Source organism: Hippichthys cyanospilos, chromosome 12 (assembly GCF_059441005.1).
Source record: "Hippichthys cyanospilos isolate Australia breed blue-spotted pipefish chromosome 12, RoL_Hcya_1.0, whole genome shotgun sequence".
NCBI lineage: Eukaryota > Metazoa > Chordata > Actinopteri > Syngnathiformes > Syngnathidae > Hippichthys > Hippichthys cyanospilos.
In genome coordinates this window covers 17,997,499-18,013,278 of record NC_142380.1, presented here as the reverse complement: position 1 = coordinate 18,013,278, position 15,780 = coordinate 17,997,499, and the positions used below count along the sequence as shown (strand labels likewise).

Here is a 15,780-nt window from a genome sequence, read left to right as displayed (position 1 = left end):
TGCAATAATACACTCGTGAGGAAAGCGCATGCAATGTTTTTGTTTGTGTGGTGGTGCCGTAGTTTGACGTCATTACTATGCGCAAACTAGCCGGGAGGTACTAAATCTGATACCTACGACGGAACTGGGTTATGCTCATGCTGCTTTTTTAGAAAGTAGTGTTTGAGGTTGAAATTATAAGGTCAAATGTACGTACAGTTTCTGCCATGATGCTGGAAAATAGCACGGTGACAATCGTCGCAGACATTTTCTTCAGCAGAAAACATACATCCGAAGAAATAATTCACTGCTGCTGCTCCAGAGCTTTTGTGCAGTCAGTGATTTTCTCTTAATGTTTAATTATAATACTTTGCGAACAAGTGTTTTACTGTTTAAAAAAATGGTTCGATGCTGTGTTCATAGTCTTTTTGTCTGCGCCCTTTCAGTGATCGAGAGCTGTATCGGTCAGATAATAGACTTCTTTCACCTGACCAGGCAGACGCTGCAACACAAGGTGTGGTAAACAATGTATTATTAAAACAGTTTTTCTCTCACATTTGACTGAGTTAGTGCCTATGCGATTTAAATATCTTGAGTGGAAACGCAAGGAAGACTCGTTGACTAGATAAAGTTCGATCATCTTGGTACATCATTGCCTTTTCTGTAGAAGCGGAAAATGAAGAAGATGGCGATGAGGAAATTGAACTTTTAGATGAAGAGGCTCAACTGATGGCTAGCATGGGTTTGCCTCTTGCATTTGCCACCTCTTCCAGCCAGCGAAAAGAGGTAAATTTTGCTCAGTGACAGTAAAAAAAAAAAAGAATGCTTTGTCCCTCTGTTGCAAATACCATTTTAACGTCATCCGAGGCATGCGTACCTATTTCAGAATGTTATTTTTGATCATGTGGCAGGGAAAGAGGTCAACAAAACGACTAGTTACTTATCATACAGAAACTTTCGAGGAAGAAGAGGAAAATTCACAACTTACTGACGAAGGTAAGACATAATTTATTCCTCGATATTTTTAATGGGGGATCATTCCATCCGTCCGTCCGTCCGTCCGTCCGTCCGTCCATCCATCCATCCATCCATCCATCCATCCATCCATCCATCCATCCATCCATCCATCCATCCATCCATCCATCCATCCATCCATCCATCCATCCATCCATCCATCCATCCATCCATCCATCCATCCATCCATCCATCCATCCATCCATCCATCCATCCATCCAACTTAACCGCTTATTCTCATGGGGGTTGCAGGTGTGCTGGGGCCTCTTCCAGCTGTAGTAAGGATGTAGGTGGGCTACACTGATGATGAACTGATGTTCAGCTGATTGCAGGGCACACAAAGGCGAACAAACACTCAAACTCACAATCACACTTAAGGACAATTTAGAGTGTCTTGAATCGCGGAGGAAACCTGAGTGCTTGGAGAAAATCCACACGTGCAGGGAAAGAAGATGCAAACTATACAGAGGAAAGCCGGAGTCAGAAGCAAACCCGCAACCTCCGCATGTGAGGCGTCCTAATCAGTTGACTACTTTGTCACCCTATTGAGAAATACACAAGGAAAAAAATGAATATATTAACAGCACATATTTTGCTCATGCATGTATTTTGTCTAAATAAATTTAAAATAGCATTTTTTTCATCCTCCTGGTTGGAAAGTGTGTGGTTCAATGTGATCCCTTAGTTGCAGTGATTATTATCTAGGGCGGCTCGGTGCGTGAGTGGTTAGCATGTCCACCTCATAGTTAAGGGATCCGAGTTCAATTCCAGCTGGCTTCGACCTTCTTGTGTGAAGTTTGCATGATCTCTTTGTGCCAACATGGTTTTAGGGTCGTGGCCGCGGACTCTTTTTTTTTTTTCTTCTTCTTCTTCTCCATCACCACCTGATGTAACCTTATCATCGCTAGGATCTCGGAGTGCTCAGCGTAGCGCACCCCACCATCTCCCTCTGTCAGTCAATTGTATGTTTTTTGGACGGTTCGAGCTTTTTAAGTCAAACTATCCTACCTTGTACTTTTGCGGGTGTAATGATAATAAAGTCCATCCATCCATCCATCCATCTCCATCTGTCTGTCTGTCTGTCTGTCTGTCTTACTATAAAAATATTCGAGATAGGGCAGTTTTCATATGCCTATTAAAAAATCTATGGTTAACTCTTCCTTGGCCATCAATCCTTAACCCCTCAAAATGTATTGTTTTTATCCATTGTGATTTGTATGTCTGCCAAGGTTTCACAGGCATTAGTGATCAGCTGCAAGAAGAACCAAAGACAAATACACAGAGTGAAGCAGAAGAAACTCCATCTGCCAATGATGCTGGCTGGAAGACATACTGGGGTAGGACAGAAACTAAAATACCAGTAAAAAAATGTGGATATTTTATTAAATTGGAAAGCATGTCTTACTGTTTTGCATTAAACAAATTACGGTATATATCAAAGACTCATTTATCTAGTCCAAACGACAACTGTACATGTAACTTGCAGGACTACATTAGAAAATTCTTGTAAGCTAATTTTTAGTGGTCTGATATTATACTCCATGGAATGTTAGGGTTAGGGTTGTGTGCCTACAACCTTGGTTGGCAACATCACAAGTCGCAATTAAATTGTCTCTCTGTAATAGGTGTTTATTTATTTCTTTAAATATTTCATTTCTTTCCGCTATAGCTCAACAAGGTGAAGCGCTTCTGTGGAACAGCTGGGTGGAGAAACATGCAGATGAGTTGCAGTCTTCAGAAGATTCCCAATGTGTCACCGCCCCATGGGATGACCCCAACACAAAGGCCACCTGGGATCAACATGCTGCAGAGACATATTATTACTATTGGGAGCAGTACTCATACTGGGCAGCACAGGGCTGGACCACTGACTCATCTTGTGAAAAGAACACCTGGGAAGAAAGTGTGGATGAGGAAATGGACAATCGTATAGGGAAGCACTCAGAAGAATGCCTTCATGAAAAGAATGATGTTGTGGATGTATTAAATGATCTTCTCGAAAAGAACTGCTCTTTAGAGGCCAGTTGCAGTATCGCAGCTGACTCTGACACAACAACCAGACGGAGTTCCAATATGGCACATATCGCAAAAAAACTAGAAGAGGACTGTATTTCTGAGCCCTCTGATGGGGGAAATCATGGCAAAAAATCAGATGTCTCTTCACAGCAGGATCAAAAGCAACAAACAGGTAATACCTGAACAGATGTAAATATGCCTTTTATTGCAATATCAGAAACACTGTTTCTGTATGTATGTAATGACTTGGAAAAAATGTGTGTGAACTTACAGTTCTACGCGAACCTCGAAAGGGTATACTACACAAGTGGGTGCAAAAAACAAGGCTAAAGTCCATTTATTTCAGTGAAAGTGTGATACATGTATATTACATGAGTTCATCTCACACTATTTGTAATAGTTCAACCTTTCTTTGCTTTAGTTTTAATGGTTATGACAAGAGAAACACAAAAATAAAAGAAAATCCAGTGTTTTGCAACCATCCTAACATGGTTTTTCTATAGCCACTTATCCTATCTAGGATCACTGGCTTGCTGGAGCCTAGCTGTCTACGGCCAGTAGACGGGGGACACCCTTGACTGGTAGCCAGCCAACTGCCAAGCACACAGGGACAAACAAACATTCACGCACCCAATCACACCGATTTATAGTGTCTACTACAGTAAGCCCTCATGACCCCCCAATAAGTGAAACTACGCGAAGTAGCGTCACCCCTCCCCCAGACCACCACCATAGAATTTTCATGCATGTGTTATGTGGTACCATACATATTTAAGACAAATATTACTGTAATACAGATATTTACTTAAATCTTAAATTATTAAACATTGTACAGTAACTACTGTTATACGTCTAACAGCAGTCCTCTTGGTCCACCTAATTAGAAGGAGTTAGGAATAGAGTACAACTCCTGCCTTCATTGGTCGATGGTTGCACTTGGAACCAATCACGTGTCTTGTAGGAGTGCCCATCTTTCTCATGAAACACACACTGTTAATAGACGCAAGAGAAAGGAGGAAAGATGTTTTTCTAGAGCGTTGTAAATCTAATACCTAGATTTCTTTTGTAATAAATTGGAATTAAGAATGTCAACTCTGATTGTTATCCTGTTTTCTTCAGGTACAGGCTTAACTTTAATTAGACTTCAGGGTGCCGCTAATATAACCACGGCTCTCTGTGAGACTACAGCCAAATGGATGGGAAGGGATAAAAGTACAGTTACTGTATAAGGTTTAATCATTTAAGATTTAAGGAAATATGTGTACTGCAGTAGTTCGACGTCCGTGGCAAGTGCGTTTATGGGTACCTCGTCTGTCTGGAATGCAGAAAAACTTCACAGCGTGTCTCTCCACTATATACTTTTTTTTTTTTTTTTAATTAAAAAAAAATCCACGATGAGGCCTCGATAGGGGAGGCGCAAAGTAACGAGGGATCACTGTGCACCTACCATCCATGTTTATGGAGTGTGAGAGGAAGCCGGACTGCCTGGAGAGTGCCCATGTAGGCACGGGGAGAACATGCAAACTCCACAGGAAAATCAGAGCGAGCTGTAATTGAAATCGGGACTCTGAACTGTGAAGCGGACATGCAAACCTCTCTTCCACCGTGCTGCCCTCAGTGTTTTTCTGATATTTAATATTTCAATTTACAAGACTATAAAAAAAAAAATTCACATCGATGTTTCTGCTCATGATTATCATTTCTTGAAAATTTAATATCGGCCCATACCTTGTCTGGAGTGTACCTCTTCACTTGACCAGCTGGGATTGGCGCCCACTCACTCTCCCGACCACTAATTTTGAAAATTATTGGATGGTGGGATGGATTGTATTCTTAGATATTAACTAAAAGGAAGACAGGGAAGACCACAGAACAAGATTGACTTGAGCAATGAACAGGGTTTGAGTCTGTGGTTTAATTTAACTTTTTTGGATTTTAGTAGGATGGCTTGGTAGAGCAGTGGTTAGCATGGCCGCTTCACAAGCTGGCTCCGGCCTTACTGTATGGAGTTTTGCATGTCCTCCCCAAGCCCGCATGGGTTCTCTCTGGGTACTCCAGCTTCCTCCCACACTCCAAAAACATGCGCGGCAGGTGTATTAGAAATACTAAATTGTCTTGAGGTGTGATTGGGTGCGTGAATCCTTGTTCGTCTCTGTTTCCTGCGATTGGCTGGCAACCAGTTCAGGGTGTCCCCCGCTTACTGCCTGAAGTCAGCTGGGATAGGCACCAGCAGCCCTGCGACCCTTTTGAGGATAAGCAGTTCTAAATAATCTATATACTGTATTCTACATTAAATGTTTACCCCTCTGTGTAGGTGTATGCAGTATTAACAATGATCCTTTTCCTGTTATAATTGAAAAATGTCTCACATTAGTCCAATTAAAATGCATTGTCTATTCACTAGATATAACAAAATCTGTTTCTGTTTGTTTGTTCATTTAGAATCCCAACAAGCTGCTGGCAGCTTCAACATACATTTGGGTTTTACAAATCAGGTATCAAATGGGAAAGATGATGACGATGATGAAAACCCCTCAAGAAGAGGACCAAGGAAAGTGAAACGCAGGTGGGTTTGAATATTTATTTATTTATCTATGTATTTATTTAAAGACTCATTGAGCAAAGCTTTCTCAAAAGTGTGGCACAATTGTAGTATAGCAGATATTTTCACAGGGCAAGGAGCTAATTTAATAACTTAAATAGACATGGATCCCACATGGCTCATTATAAACCAGTAAGCCTCTGAATTTGGTCTTTTTTATGTTACAAAAAGTCCAAATAAAGGTGAAAGTTTGTGTGAACTGCTGTAAGAAATTTCTGATGTATATAATAAGGTTAAGTTTAAAGAGTAAGCTATTTGAAGTTACTGTATCATTTACAACAGGGGTGTCAAAGTCTAATAGCCAGGGGGGCCAAATGAAAAAAAAATATTACAAGCTGGGGGCCAGACTGATCAAATGTTTATTGAAAAAGTGAAAAGGACCGCAACATAGTCTAGAGCACCTAATTGAACCTACTGAAAACGAACATATGATAGGATTGGAAGAATATAGCGATATTTTCTTACGGCTCTGTCAGTCATTTTTAAGTATAAACTGGCACAGAAGACAAACTTCCGTTTACATAAAAATCCCCATAGCATGCATATTAAATGAACAAGGCCATATTACTCAAGGCAACATCAACATATTTTCTCTGGGAAAATGTAGAAAAGTAGGCAAAATTTTCTTCAGAGAAATTAGCAATTTTCTATCAGTCACTCAAGTGGAATACTTTTAAAACAGAACTAACAAATAAATTGGTGGTAATTTATTCATATATAGGGGGACTTTAACTTCAGGGGGTACATTTTTCACAGGGGTGCTTGTAACCTACCTGACAAAATCACCCAATGTAGTATTGGTGTGTGCAAAACACTTGCGGCCTGCAAACGGCAGTAGACCTGCGGGCCATTTCCAATAATAAATAAATATCCTGTGGGCCACAGAAAATCTTCTTGCGGGCCGGCAAGATGACACGTGATTTGCGATCATCGCATGAAGATAACTGTACAGATGGCCTTATTTTTATTTTGTCTGCAGTCATGAATTTGATGTGGAGGAGAACCCACACCCAACATGCGACGAAGCCTGGAGCAGACTTGGACTCAAACACAATCCAGAATCACTGTGCGTCCAAGTTATTGTCACTGTTTATTTAGTTTTTATTTTTTTTTAACTGTTCATACCAAGTCCGCTGTAGTTAGTCCACTACATTAAATATCCATGACTCTTATGTTTGTAAAACTAATAACATTTTATCTTTTTCTCAGATTTGACAGTGTTTTTAATTTTAAAGCCAGTTTTGGTCAGAAACGTCAGAAGCAGTGGTGCTCAAAGAGAACTGGCAGCAGCATGAGCAAACACATCAGATTTACTGAGACAGATGAAGATGGAACACAGCCGCAGTGTAGCTCCACCCTCCAAAAGGTATGAATGTGTTTTTGCACTTATGCCAACACATCTTTGCTTAAAAAATGAATAAATAAAAACATGCATTAAAGGAACTTTTTTTATGTGACTACTGGGGTTTGTTTGGTCAAGTAGTTGTCATGCAATCATTGGTGAGCATCAAGCAATTGGAAGAGGTGATCTTGGATAGGTTGCCACCAAACTCCCGTATGGCTCACACCACGTAAGATGGAATGTAAATTCTGCACTGATTAAAATTGAGAGAACCACAAAAGCACAAAGAAAAGACAAGACAAATATTCAATTCTTAAGATAAGCCAACTTTTTGGCTGTTTTATTTTCCTAGCTGCTTGCCTCGTGAGTGGCTAGTGTTGCCAAACTACCCTTAATCAAAGGCCTCATCTCATAAAAGCAGCAAAAGCTTTTTGCAAAAAATTAAAATACTCTAAAATACATTAAGCAGTCAAGAAATTCAAGCTATTAACTTGAAAATGCACATCTGTGAACTGAAAGTCATTTCAGGTCATGGATGTGTAAAAGATGCCAACTTGAACAATCAAAATGATTAAATATTCTTTGTGAAACATTTATGTATTTACAAAGTAATTCTATCAATATTTTTTCACAGTATTCTATGACTATTGAAATACACAATATTAATTCTTAGCTAAAGAAAATCATACAAATAGGTTGTTTCTAGACTTTTAACTGTTAGTGTACAATAGTGCTGGGCAATAATATTGATATATTGCAGTACGACGTGACGTAATACGCTTATTGCAATACGATTTTCAGTTTCCAATATATCGCGTATCGGTTTTGAAACGCCTTATTTTTCGTAATAATTCGTTTTTGGTTGATATATATATATATATATATATATATATATATATATATATATATATATATATATATATATATATATATATATATATATTTTTTTTTTTTTAATCAATCCGCTCCAGAGTGGCTTTCGTATCATGATTTTTGTCATATGAATTGCATCTTCCATGTAAATCATTCAAAAACACCACATTAATTGTTACAACACATGACCTTTCGAGTGAGGCCATGTTCCACAGCAAAAGTGGCGGCAGAGGAGGGCAAAAAGCAGAAAAATAAATCTTCATGATACAAAGATAACATTTCCTTGGCTGCTGCCGTTGGAGTCATATCTGAGGCTTTCTTCTCGTAATCAGGTCAGCCGTAGTAAGCTCCTGTATGTGTTCCAGAGAAGCACAATCATATCCGACTCCCACTAATGTACTCCTCAACGAGCAGCCATATTAACGACCGGACGAATCTCACGTTGAGTTTAATTCAAATGGAAATTTTGAGATTTCAAGTTTTGTTTTAATTTGTTTTGTTTCTTTTATATGCTACGTCATCTGAAAGAGTATTGTCAACTGCTGGGGACATATTAACACAGTCAACAGCGTGCTTGAAATCAAAAATTGCTTTTTTATTTATCGTGTGCTCATACAAGTCAATAATGTGTGGCTTTTGAAACAAGAATAAGTAGAATTTGTCTATTGTAATTTCCTTCTGTTTTTTTTCAGTCATTGTTAATATATATGCCATAAATTATGGCCCAATATATCGAAATATGTATCGCAAAATGCCTTTGCCATATCCCAATACACATTTAAGACACAATACCCAGCACTTCTGCACAAGATGCAATCAGATATTTGAGTCTTTGTTGATGTTTAGTTTTGTGTTGTTTTTTGTTTTGTTTTTATTTGCTGACAATAAAAATGCCAGCATGCATTATAAACAAACCAGACTAAATGTGCACACCTTCCATACATGTTTTGTCTTAAGTTTGGTCTGACTAAAATGTGAACACAGCCAAATTTAAAGTCTAAGTAGCAAATTACTGTACTTAAGTCCAAGCTAATTGCTCACATGTATGGAAATCCAACATGCATATTCTGCTTGAAACAAACTTACTACACATTGAATCAATTACAGTATGGCCATACCACTGTATGCTCATTTTACTTTGCCTGTGTCTAAATAAAAACATACAATGTACAGTATATGATATCATTCAAAATATAGAAAAAAGTCACAGACTAGGCAATTTTGAAAGTAAGGGTTTTGAATCAAAGGATACCAAATAAAGCTTTTTTTTCACAGGTTCAAAACTTCCTTGAAACGATTCAGAGGGAGGAACATATGACTTTGAACGAGAACTATCCACATGAACAAGAAAGCGTGCACTCTGAAGAAAAGCCTCCTATGTTGGATTCAACTGAGAAAAATGATGCAAGTACTGAGAGGAACATAACACATGGAAGTAGTGGGTCAATGGAAGAGGAGAGTCCTGATTTGGTGCACATTGAAAAAAAAGGCTGTTTCAGAGAGCAGTCCAATAGACAGCTCGAATCTTTGGAGGTGCCAGAATTTCTCTTGCCCGACAGACCTGCAGGCGATGGCGGTGAGTACAGTACTGCCAGTTTCAAATGACACATTGTATTTCATTTCAAGATAATGAAGATTTAACTCATTCAACGCCAGCCATTTTAGAGCATTTTGACATTATCAAGAATATAGCATCGAATGCTAAGTACGCTAAGTCGCCTCATCAATGCCTGTATTTAATGGGAATCAAGAGGTTTTACACAACCTTTAATGGATTAATTACTCTAAAGCAGTGTTGGGTAAGTTACTTCAAAATTGTAATGCATTATTTATTACTTATTACTGTGATTTCAAAGTCATTAGTTACATTTCAATATTACCGCATGTGAAATGTAAGGCATTACACTACTATTGCATTACATTTATATTACTCTCACCAACATAACTGGAAATATGGACTGATGGTATTTTTATACTTTATCCCGTACTACTGATATTCAACTTCAAGTTGAGTCGGGACAGACGTATCAAAAATAGATGGTTTCAGTGGGGCTAACGTTAGCAGCTAGCCTACATTGTCATTATTGTGTTTAATGTACTTTTTAACCTGAGTTCTTGATACACATTGACCGCAAGTATTTATAGATTATTATTAATAGCAATTGTACAGTGAAAATTAGTGTTAACTTACCTTGTCATTTATAACTATTTGTGACAGGGATCTCGCTGACAAGGTTTTAAAATGCTGGCGAATCCACTGCGGAAAGTGGCCGCATATCTTCTATGTATGATATACTCTGCCACGAGTCTCCTAACCTCTTGAGGTCAAAGTGGCATCCCTGAGCGTGAGAGCACTGTTGTTGCCTGCTTTGTTTTACCCTACTCTCAATTTTCCGCATGTTGTCTTTTTGCTCACTTCACATTACTATGGCACCGCTCTAAATGGTTTGTTAAATTACTGCCGCTGTTTTGCGACGTGGTTAGCTCTTTAGGTGTCGTGCACAAAGTGCACCCAACTATTATATTTTTCTTGTCTTTATCTCTGACGAACTGAAAGTAATGGCCATATTGGTCTTGCAATGTTGTTGGCAAATTTAAGGACCCCCCCCCCCCCCCCCCCCCCCCCCCCACCACTTTTGGTAGTGGTGGAGTAAAATATATTTTTTTTTCCTTGTGAAATGCATTACACTGCTGCATTGCAGCAAAATGTAATGAATGACAGTAATTACATTACTTTTGTAATGCATTACTCCCAACACTGCTTAGAAATCATAAGACAGATTGGGAAAAGTGCAAGACTACATAAAACTTTAGTGTGGATCATCAACCCGTCACTCTTCCGAAGTGCATGTTTTACAGGTTGACTGGTTCCAGTTTATGTGTTTATTGTATGTATGCCATAGACTGCATCATATTTGGGAAAATAATTTTAATGCAACTTTTATGTTATTGTTTTAGTATACAAAGGTTTACATGTACTGTAAACCAGAGTACTGAACATTTGTGTGTTCCTAATGAAGCAGACGTTATACTGATTGTGTGTTTTGAAAAAATGTGAAAGATGCAAAGAAGCCAAAGAAAAAGAGTAAGAGACAGAGGAAGCAGAAGATACCCGCAGACATGGCAGAAGAACCAGGCCTGGCCAAATACTGGGCTCAGCGTTACAGACTCTTCTCTCGCTTTGACAAAGGAATCAAACTAGACCGAGGTTAGTGTGGGCGACATCTCTATATTTATCCATCCATCCAAATTTTTCATCATTTATCCCCATTAAGGCCATGACGTGCTGGAGCCTATCCCAGCTGTCTTTGGGCAGTAGGCGAGGTATACACTGAACTGGTTGTCAGCCAATCACAGGGCTGTCTACAATCAGTTTTTAGGAAAGTTGAAAGAAAGAATGAGTTTCATCAGTCATTGCCATGTTTGCTTTTACTGGCTTTTTATTTCAAAAAACGTAACATTGTTCCATGTTTCAGAGGGCTGGTTTTCTGTGACACCAGAGAAGATTGCTGAGCACATTGCCCTCAGAGTGGAGTCCAGCTTTTCCAACACACAGCTAATCATTGATGCCTTCTGTGGCGTTGGAGGAAATGCCATCCAATTTGCTCTAACTGGGAAAAGAGGTAATGTTTGCGTATTGTAATAAATGTAAAAAATGATGTTGCATTCCATGAATGGATTTCTACGATAATTGAGTGAGAGTTTAATGCATGCTGTTGTTGTATTTATGAATAAGATCTTGTGGTATCAACCACACGAACAAGTGGATTGAAGAATCTTTCTGCTTGCACCTTAATCAAATGCACTAAAATCATTGTACACCATCTGTCCTCCAACTTATATGTGCATTTACCCGGTCTAAAGTCCAGTCTACTTTCTATCATCAAATTGTCATGTGCCTGGGCATGTAAAAGACAACACTATCCATCTGCCAGAACACCCAAATTTGCAAACTAGGTTTGCCGACATGAAAATCAAGAAGCATCCCTTTTGATGCTGAGCACAGGTGCACATGTCTATGAAAAGAAAGCCCAAAGTCGTTTAGTTGCTACACTTTGTGTGATAGGTGGAGCATTCAAATAGTTAGAGCAGTGTGTTGTAATAAAGTTACCAAAGAAAGGGAGATAGAAAATAGTTGTGGGAGCAGCACAGTCACAAGTATCAGATGGCAGCGACAATTAAGAAACATTGCTCACATTAAGGTTTGGTGCCTAATCGTAAACATATTTCTTGACATACAAGGGGGAAGGTTTACCAAAATAGGGAATTTTTTCAAAACGTACTGAACAGTAGTGAAGTTTGTGAAAGCTTGACCACTGTCTTTCGACAAGGATTCCAAATTGGTGCTGTAAATATTGGAAAGCGACTGTCCCTCTCACTTGTACTGTTGCAACAAAGTATTGTATAGTAACGTATCATTCTTTGACATTGGCTCAACCAGATTTCTCGTGTCAAACGAGAAAAACACCAGACAGTAGCACAGTGAGCCCCAACGTGTCCACACGCCTGTCCAGTTCAGAAACGTCACAGGGAAAGTATCTATACGGTATACCGGGGGTCACCAATAGTGATGGGAAAATTAACCTCATAAATCACATGTGTTTGTACTCCTAGCTAGCTGAATTAAAGGTTGGTTCAAAGTTAAGGGCTAGCGCAATGGAATTGTATTAAATATCCACTGCATATTTAAACCAATATAGCTATCTAAAGGAGCAAAATTAAATACTGTAATTCCACAAATAAAATGTGCACTTTTTTCTCAAAAAAGAAGGCCAAAAGCATGGGCACGTCCTATAAACGGTAACTTAAATTATTTATTTTTTTGACACCTTTCGAGGATGATTAATCTGTTAAAGCTGAATTTTGATGCATAAATGTGCATTTTTAAACTGGCATGTTTATGCTTTCAGTAATTATTGTTATTATTGCTAGTTATATTGTTATTGTATGGACTACAAACCTTGCTATTATCTAGTGTAGTCAAACAGTAATGTGCATAGAAAATCAAATCCCAAACAACCCATCAATGCTTTTAAAATTGTTGTGCATTTAAATATGAATGCTGCGGAATAAAAAGTCTTTTGACTCTTTAAATACGACTTTATTGCGCTTCATTTAATGACCACTAGATGTCTTCCTCAAACTGTGTCATTGAGGCATCGAGCAATAAACAGATTGGGAGCGCCAACAAACCCCCACTCTGCCATCACGATCAATACTTCAACAGTCTTCTTCTATCTCCCTTTGTTTTTTGTGGCTAGTTAAATCCTGCAGATAACTCGCACTGGACTATAAGCCGCAGGAGCAAGAAAAAAAAAAGTAGTGACGTGATTTTTTTTTTTTATAATCAATTCTTCCATTTATTGTTTACCACTTTAGCAGTTATACTTCTCTCCTTTTTTTTTTTTTTGCATGAGAATACCCCAAGCTTTTATTTAAATCTTTCAAATTCAGATTTACACATGATGGGTACTGCAGATGTATAGATTTGAATTTCCCTTTTGTGTATGTGTCTGCTAGAGATTCTCCAGGAATTTTTAATTGCATGATATGAAAATTGTTCTGATGTATAACTGTGTCCTATTCCTAGTCCTAGCTGTTGATATCGACCCAGTACGTCTGGACTTGGCGCACCACAATGCTACTGTTTATGGAGTTGCGCATCAAATCGAGTTCCTGCAAGGTGACTTCCTCCAGCTGGCGCCCCGTCTCTGTGGCGATGTTGTCTTCCTGTCACCCCCCTGGGGCGGACCAGATTACTTGACTGCTGAGGTGTTTGACATCAAGACCATGATGGACCCAGACGGATATCCTTTTATCTTTGGTTTTCAGACCTTTGTCAGCAGAGTAGAAAAAAGCTGAACATTTTAAGTTTTTTAAACACATTTATTCTGTGGTTGCTTGTCACCTGCTATTCTAATCTTTCAACTAATCGATATCAAATTAAGTACATACTTGGGTAAATATCCATAAATATCAAACTATTTATTATCGTGGGGAACATTGTACAATGATCACTCGCTATTTTGCACCTTCCCTCTCGCGCCCTCAGTGCATCACTGATTTCTCATGATAAAAGAGAGACGCTGTGAATGTTTGCTGCATGCCAGACAGATACTGGGGGGGGCTTTTGAAAAAAATATTTGAGAACCAAAGATGGAACATGAGAAGCAGTATGATGCAATGTACCTCGTGTATTTCAGTCTGTGAACGAATCTGTACTATCTCGAAGCCTGTCAGAATCCCAAAAATTTAAACTGAATCAAATTGTTCCACTTGAACCGTTCTTTAATTTTATTGGGGCCCCGTGTATCGAGATCTGTATTGAATTATCTTTTTTTTTTTTTTTTTGTAGATGCTCACCCCGTTAAGTAGTATGAAGCAGATTGGGTGAATAAATGAAATTATTGTGTTGGTTTCTATCCTTAGCGCAAGTCACATTTCAGATTTTCCATCTGGCCAAACAAATATCAGAGAACATTGTATACTTCCTGCCGCGCAACGCAGACATGGATCAGGTAAGAAGTTTTAATATGTCTGGGGGAATCAGGAGGGCAAAAACAGGGTAACTGTTTGTACTTTATTGTTGCATGTTATTGAAAAAGCCATCTGGGTATGCGACTGCTATAGCCATTAAATCGAAGTATTTACCTCAGCATTATGCACTAAATCCATCTGTCCTGCCATTTTGCTAATGCCAATGAAGTGTGTGTGTCCATTTTGTCCACAGATAGCCTCGCTGGCTGGTCCCGGAGGAAAGGTGGAGGTGGAGCAGAATTTCCTCAACAACAAATTGAAGACCTTAACTGCTTACTTTGGCAGTTTGATTAGGACAGACACCTAAAATCTGCAGAAAAAGCTAAACCCACTAAATGATTTATTTGAGTTGAAGTTTTTCATTGGCACTGAATTCATCAAGTACGCCAAAGGGCTGTGGTGTTACAGTAACTTTTAACATTGCATTTTGTACTTTTTAATTAAAAAGTCTTGGTAAGTAAACACAGTTTACTAAATTTTATTGGTTTTATAAAACCTTCCATTTTGCAATTCTTACAGTTTACAGTTCTTGTCATTGTTTTTGTACTTGGTGTTATGAGCCAATAAATATTTTTTAGTTTTTTTTTTTGTTAAGCCTCTTATGCTTTTGTCTCCATATGAGCTGTTTGGATGAAATGGCTTTTTAATCGACTGCTAAAAACTGTTTAAAGCAGCGGTTCTCACAGTGGGGTCCGTGTCCGTGAAATAATTTGGGTATTTTTAGTTTATTTGATTTTAACTTTTGAAAGCATTCACGACTCTTCTATCAAGCTGTCAATTCAAGCAGCTTAATATATTTTTTAAATTTGTCAAAATGTGTTTTGTGTCTGCAATTTGCTTGCTAACAAGGCGATGAAGCCAGCAAAACTAAAGCGGCATTTTATTTTATATTGCTGTTTTAGCTGTGCAGTCCTTCTCAAATAGTGGGGCGGGCCCCGCCGGGGGCGTGGATGAAGGTACAGGCTTGAAGGTTATCATTGAGGCTTAAAACTTATCTTTTGTTGAAGGCTTATTTAAATTGCTTTTATTTCTTTTCGTAAATGTTAAAAACATACAACTTGTGGCCACCTATACTTTTTTTTTCGATTGTTAATCTTATTTACAGTCTTTATAGCAAGTAGGGTGAGGCGAAATGTTTTTGTTTTGTTTTTTCCTAGGGGGGCTTTGTAAAAAATAATTGAGTAGCACTGGTTTAAAAGGACAATGTGTAATGTGTAGATATTGATTTTAAAACCCACTATAAATTTCAGTAATGTGTAAATAAATGTTCTGTCAAGTCCACATACTTTTTATATCCGCACATAGGACTAGTAATCGCGATTTATATTACATGGAGAACGCCATTCAGATAGTGGCCGTCATGTTTCATTTAGCTACGGAAAGCTAAGAAGGAAAACTTTTTCCCCTTTTGTGCAGT

At 38.5% G+C, this 15,780-nt stretch overlaps 1 protein-coding gene across 1 annotated transcript; it reads left to right on the top strand.

Annotated features, from left to right (window-relative positions):
* The first annotated feature begins 96 nt into the window (after positions 1-96).
* Positions 97-14,945, top strand: tgs1 (trimethylguanosine synthase 1). The gene is made up of 15 exons (XM_088430273.1): positions 97-313; positions 426-493; positions 647-765; positions 891-975; positions 2,223-2,330; positions 2,663-3,181; positions 5,452-5,575; positions 6,591-6,677; positions 6,821-6,977; positions 9,102-9,402; positions 10,888-11,034; positions 11,303-11,449; positions 13,417-13,635; positions 14,268-14,344; positions 14,557-14,945. Exons 1-15 carry the CDS (start codon positions 207-209, stop codon positions 14,668-14,670), a joined length of 2,379 nt encoding a protein of 792 aa, XP_088286399.1. The 5' UTR covers positions 97-206; the 3' UTR covers positions 14,671-14,945.
* The last annotated feature ends 835 nt before the right edge of the window (positions 14,946-15,780 follow it).